Genomic DNA, 6,441 nt, shown 5'->3' with positions numbered 1-6,441 from the left:
CTTGGAAGGATCAGCTGCAAGATTAGATTTTATGCCAATGAGAGAGTCCAGGTAACTCGTCAAAAATCTGCGTGAAACTTCCATGGTGGTGGGGCTTTGTTGTGAACAATCTCGTCAAAAATCTGCTAGGGCTAACCTTTAGTGTTTTGTTTTTAATAGTTTAGATTGCTTACCACATGTGTCACATGGTGAGGCCTAACTCTAGTTAGTTGCTCTCGCAAGTCTAATTAAAATTTTGTACTGTATACTTGCTTGTTTTCGTAAGCCGAAATGAAGCCTGTTTAAAAAAAACGAAATGAAGCCTAATCGAAAAAGAACTAGCCCAACATCCGAATAGTCCTATAGCCCAGAACACAACGATGGGCCGACAGGCTAACGTTTCGTGGCCCTTACGAAACGAGAGCTTTTTAGAGCCCTCGCCGCATCCCGGAAGAGGCAGACAGCAAAACGAAAGGACGCCGCCGGCCCTAGTTCGTTTCAGTGCCTCCGCAGTCTCCACCACACGGACTTGCCACCATGACGGCGGCTCCTCTTTTATCGTTGACGGATGCGGCGACGGCGACGGCGACGGCGGCGCTGGCCCCCGGCCGAGCGCCCGCCAGAGCCCGCATTCAGGCCGCCCCCCGCCACCCCGCCACCGTCTCGCTGAGATGCCACCGCGCTCGGCCCCTAACCGCGGCCGCCGCCACGGGCGACTCGCCGTCGTCCGCCGCGTTCCACGGCGAGTGCTTCGTCGTCGGGGACAACATCGACACCGACCAGATCATCCCGGCCGAGCACCTGACCCTGGTGCCGTCCAAGCCCGACGAGTACCGCAAGCTCGGCTCCTTCGCCTTCGTGGGCCTCCCCGCCGCGGCCTACCCGATTCCGTTCGTGGCCCCTGGCGAGGAGTCGTCCCGCTACGCCGTCATCATCGGCGGCGCCAACTTCGGGTGCGGCTCCTCCCGCGAGCACGCGCCCGTCGCGCTCGGAGCCGCCGGCGCGCGCGCCGTTGTGGCCGAGGGCTACGCCCGCATCTTCTTCCGCAATTCCGTGGCCACCGGGGAGGTGTACCCCCTGGAGCTCGCGGACAGTGGTGCCAGCAAGGAGTGCAAGACAGGGGATGTGGTCACAGTGGACCTCGATAACTCGGTCTTGATTAACCACACATCCGGAAAGCAGTACAAGCTGAAGCCTATTGGTGATGCAGGCCCGGTTATTGAGGCCGGGGGGATCTTCGCTTATGCTCGGAAGACTGGGATGATCGCGTCCAAATCTGCTTGAACAAAAAGTGAGTATTCTTCTACTGCATATTAAGTCACAGAAGTTTCAACATTGTTGATTCGAATTGGTGCTGTGCTTTGTGTGTGACTATGACGCGAACTTAAGATTATTACATATTCAGACGAGCATCAGTTTTCTGCCATTCCGATTGGGCTAACCTTTATCTTGAAAAAAGTGTTCCGTTCAGTTGATCATGTAAGCAGGCAATAAACACCTCCCTTTGAGAGGTTTGTCTAACTAGTAGAAACATATGCTTGAGCCATATGGATCTTGCTTTTGATTCTTACGGTATAATAGTTGCACGCCTTGTTAAGTACTGCATCTGTATGCAATGTTGCTTCTTTGTATCATCTGATACCAGCTATACACAAGAACATATGTCACAGTAGCCAAAACTAGGACTGTAATATGATGCCTATTTTGCACCAAAGAGGGTCAGTAACCCCAATGGTCCCTGTAGGAAATTATTGAACATATATCTGAGGTAAAGAATATTGCAGTGTTGTCACTTGTAAGGTTATTGATGTTTGTCTATTGACTTTAAGTAGTGGATTGAGAATCCTAGGCAGGTGATTGTCAGATCAGCCAATTCGCACTCCTTATTTTGATTGCGTTAGGATGGAATAACTTGCCTGAGAAGTAAAACTTAGAAGGTATTATGTGAATGTGCCAACTGTTTACACGCTCCTACAGCCAAAAATCCTGGGATTAGCATCTCATAGTGAATCTGCACCTTCATCCCTAATCCTGGGGAATTCAACTAGGAATGGACACAAATCTAGAAGCCTACAGTCTCACTGACGCTTTCCGGACGTCCCTCTCATGTCGCCTCCCACCATTTTCTCGAGTTCTCCTCCCAGTCAGACTAACTCAACTCAAATCATTTACCTCAGAAAGAAAAGAAAAGAAAACTCAACTCACCCCCTTGATTCGCTCATATGTTCATCTTCCTCAATCAACATGGCTGCTGGAATGTTTTTGCTTGCCCCTTGGTGGCAATTTTGTATTTTTAGAGCATGTTTGGTTACCCTCCGGACTTTGCCACACTTTTGTCCCACAAGTGTGGCATTCCACATTTTTTGTGGTGGCCAAATTGGTTGCCACACTTGTGGCAGAAGTTGGCTAGTAACCAAGTCCATGACAAGTGAGGTATCTGACTAAAAGAAGTGTGGCATGCCATAACTGTGGCTACAACTAAACACTTGCCACACTTGTAGCAGAAAAGTGTGGTGAAGTGGATGCCATCCAGACACGCCCTTAGGCCACAACTCACCTTACCCCTCGATTGTGATTTGGTGCAGTGGTAAAGCTGCTGCCTTGTGACCATGAGGTCACGGGTTCAAGTCCTGGAAACAGCCTCTTGCAGAAATGTAGGGAAAGGCTGCGTACAATAGACCCAAAGTGGTCGGACCCTTCCCCAGACCCTGCGCAAGCGGGAGCTACATGCACTGGGGCTGCCCCCCCTCCCCCCCATCCATTGTACACGCCTACACAGCATGCCGCCACATTTTAGTGCCATGACACTCCAAGCGCCAAGCATGGGTTGCAATCGCCTCCATTTCTATTTACATGGCATGTTGGTGGTAGAATCAGAACAACGTATAATGAGGTTATTAGGTGTTGTAGGTCTATCAAATTTATTTATTTGTTCTTTATCTGATACCTGGGCTCAGTTTGTGGTTGCTGAACTATACTGTGCTCAACTTATTTTATAATCTGGTGTGGGAAAATAGCCACAAAAGCAGAGAGAAGTTGGTTAGCCAAATGGAAAAATGGGCAAATCAGATGGTTCTTTGATAATGTGAAGACCTGACCTGATAGGATCCGGATTCTCTGTGTTTACCATGCTAGACCTTAGAACAGTCGCTAGCAGGCAAAGTTTGAAGATGAAATATCAAAACACATGTCATTTATTACATTGCAAACATAGATCCGGAGTACATTATTACACACCACCTGAAGGCCAGTTCAACACAAATAAGATAAGATAGTCCATTAACCCCACACAAGTTAAGGAAGACTCGCGACCCCAAGTCGTTAATCCTTTTCAAGGTCAGATTTTGCACATAAAACGTAGCGGGTGAGTACATTGATTGTACTCATAAGTAGTTATACCAGGAAAGAGCAATACATGCTTGATGTCCTATGTAGGTTTCTAGGGTTTCTTTTTTGATTTGAAGTACCAATAATAGTTTTTTTGGAAATTACTTATCTCTATGTCTTCAAAAATACTTTATTAAACAGTATAGGGCTTGATGGACAATCTTCTAACTAACCTACCCAGTATGGGTTCACATCATCTCTATAGCTTGATGCTCATGCCTTAAACATGAGTTCATTAAAATTGTACTACTTGAGCCCAAGTGTTCCCCCAAGATGTTTTTAAGTTTGAAAACAAGATGAGAGAAGATTATCTATCTGTTCTGAACCTAGTAGCTCAAAATGCTCGTAATTAGGTCACGGCTAATTGCCTTGATTCACACTTTGCAGAGTTGTGCACTTTTCCCACATGACGCAATCAATCTTTTGTGTTGGTACACTTGCGGTCGGGGTAAGATCATGGCGGGGTCTTTCCAAAGTAGCACCCTATACTTGTACTAGATCCGCCCGCAACTATGTAACATTGGCCTCTCAGAATGGCCTTACCTAAGTAAGGGTTTCCCGCTATGTACTTGAACAAGCCAGAGCCCATATGGCTTGTGGTTGTATGGTAACCTTTGGGGCTCCATTGAAACATTGTTTATCTTTTTGACCCTTCACGAGTTCCCGAGTCTGCACTTGTTTTCTGCTTGTACCTCTTGTCAACGCTCCCGACCTACCACTCTGTCCTAAGAAAATCATGTTTTTCTTTAGGCGGAGCCTCGACAAGAGTTGCAGGCGGGAAGTGGGTGCAGGCTCAGGAATTGGTGGAGACCACTACCCAGGGTAAAAAAGAAGGAGACCGATTTATGTTTCAATAAAACCCGAAAGCTTATCGTACAGCCACATTTTATATGGGCTCTGGCTTAGGTCAAATAAATTAACAGTAAACCCTTACTTAAGTATTGCCATTCGGAGAGGCCGATGTTCCATAGTTGCGGGAGGATCCAATACAAGTATATGGTGATCAGGGAAGACCCGTCACGAAGGATTGGTTGTGTCATGTGGGGTAAGTGTAGAACCTCTGCTGAGTGATTAGTCATGCCCTGGCTACAAGCATTTTGAGCTACATTAAGTCTGGAAGAGCTGGAGGATCTTCTCTCGTCTTGTTTTCAAAATAAAAATGTTTTGGTAGTACACTTGTGAACTCGATGTTATATACGTACTTGTTATTAACTCATGCTGGATGTTTTGAGACCCTATAATCCATTATGGCTCTTATAGATAGGTTAGTTGGAAGATTGTACATTGGCCCTAGACTACTTTGTAATGTATTTTGGAAATTATATAAGTTATTTCCAAGGATTATGGTCTTTCACACTCAAAACGGGCTTTGCACAAAAATTAAATTCTAGAAACCTACATAGGACATACCCCTAAGCACATATTGCATCTCTGTTATCTCTTCTGGTATTAACTCGTGAGTACATTCAATTTACTCACTCTCCTGCTACGTTGCAGAGAGCGTTGCGTGAAAAGGAATAATAGGTTAGGGTCAAGAGTCTTCACCCAACTTAGCTGGAGGATTTGTGTTGAACTTATTTTATAATGTGCTGTTGGAAAATAGCCATGAAAGCAGAGAAAAGTTGGTTAGATAATCACAGCTTTCATGAGATCTGTTATTGTCCTGATGTTCAGAGTTTACTTTACCTGGCTTGAGCAATAACTATCAGCATCGGCTAGAATTGTTGCAAGGCATAGCTTGGCAAAATTGTTACTAGTTGTATATGAAATTGCAGGGGTTTGATATCCCACCCAAAGCTACAAATTACTCATGAGTCATAATTGTTCTAATCAGGCAGTTGTTTAAATTTGCGTTAACATCACCAATGACTGACTGTTTGGGCAAACATTGATACTTGGTTATTTGTTTGAGCTTTGAATTATCAAGCAATCCAGCTGTTTGAAGAAACTTGGGTGTGCATTACTTCTATTTCATTTAAACTTGGCTTCAACTTTCATTTTGTTAAATATAGGAACATGTTTTCGTAGCTAGAATGATAAGCATCTGGTGTTTTCCGGTTTTATGATCGAGTTCTTCCCAATAGCTGTACCGATGTGTATCATATGTGTGTGATGCTAACAATGTGACATTGATCTCCAGGTAAGCTTTATCTGCTGTCAGATTGGTTGAGGCCTTGCGGGTGGCAAGTAAGACTGGTTTATGAATAAGAGTCGCTGCACCTCTCCCTCCGGTGGTGAGGTGTGATTGTCCAGCAGTTTTGCTACTACTTTGGCATTGGCTTGCACCAGTAATTGTGCGCAAAAACTCGGTTTGAGAGTGCTGAACTTTGTTGTATTGAAATGTTACACCCATGTAATACAGTAGTTTTGTTTGCACCTGTCATCTTTGATGTCAAGTGTACTCATGCACTAGCTTATGTTTATTGATTGCAGTGGTGGATTGTATCAGTTACTTCTGATGTTCCTATTCAGTGACAAAAATCAAATTCACCTGCTTTTGTATTTACGAAAGCGATTGGCGAAACAATAAGTTAATTTCGTCTTCCCTGAACCTAGTAAAAAAAGTGTGATGCTGCAGTTATAAGAAAACCATAGTTTTAGGCGTCCGTTGCCGTGATTTCTAATGAGATAATGAGATGATCTCCCAGATGGACAAAATTCCTGTTCTAACCTTTTGTGCTAACAAAATCCCGAGTTGACCTCGTTCAAAATTTTGGTGATGCCAACATCCCTGACGTCTGGGTTGCAAAGGAGACGCCATGCAGCCCGTTGACCTGCTGGCGTGGCAAAGGACCCAGACGCCAGGGTTCCTGACCCTGGTAAGTGGATAACCCCACGGGAGAGTGTGTGGAACCCACCCCACACACTTTTCCCAATCGAGCCCGAGCTGCAAGAACACTTGCTGCTCCCCCACTCTCCCCCACCCCTCAAGCTCCCCCTCGAATCCTCTCCAAAAGGTGCTTCCCTTAGGTGGATCTTTCCATCATTTTGTTGCTTGTGGTAATTTTTTCCAAATCACCCAATTTTTTTGGTTAAATCTTGTTGGTGGAACCCTAGTTCATGTTTTTCTCCTTA

The 6,441-nt window shown here is 45.3% G+C and overlaps 1 protein-coding gene across 1 annotated transcript; it reads left to right on the top strand.

Annotated features, from left to right (window-relative positions):
- Positions 1 to 428: 428 nt before the first annotated feature.
- On the top strand, positions 429 to 5,818 carry LOC109740629 (3-isopropylmalate dehydratase small subunit 1). Its single transcript, XM_020299684.4, has 2 exons — positions 429 to 1,270; positions 5,507 to 5,818. The coding sequence occupies exon 1, from the start codon at positions 517 to 519 to the stop codon at positions 1,261 to 1,263; it is 747 nt and encodes a 248-aa protein (XP_020155273.1). The 5' UTR covers positions 429 to 516; the 3' UTR covers positions 1,264 to 1,270; positions 5,507 to 5,818.
- The last annotated feature ends 623 nt before the right edge of the window (positions 5,819 to 6,441 follow it).

Source organism: Aegilops tauschii, chromosome 6, assembly GCF_002575655.3.
Source record: "Aegilops tauschii subsp. strangulata cultivar AL8/78 chromosome 6, Aet v6.0, whole genome shotgun sequence".
Classification (NCBI taxonomy): Eukaryota; Viridiplantae; Streptophyta; class Magnoliopsida; order Poales; family Poaceae; genus Aegilops; species Aegilops tauschii.
Note: the sequence above shows the minus strand (reverse complement) of the source record. Positions and strands in the feature narration are given on the sequence as shown.

Coding starts and splice junctions, on each gene's coding strand:
- LOC109740629 (XM_020299684.4), top strand. CDS start 517: ATGACGGCGGCTCCTCTTTTATCGTTGACGGATGCGGCGACGGCGACG.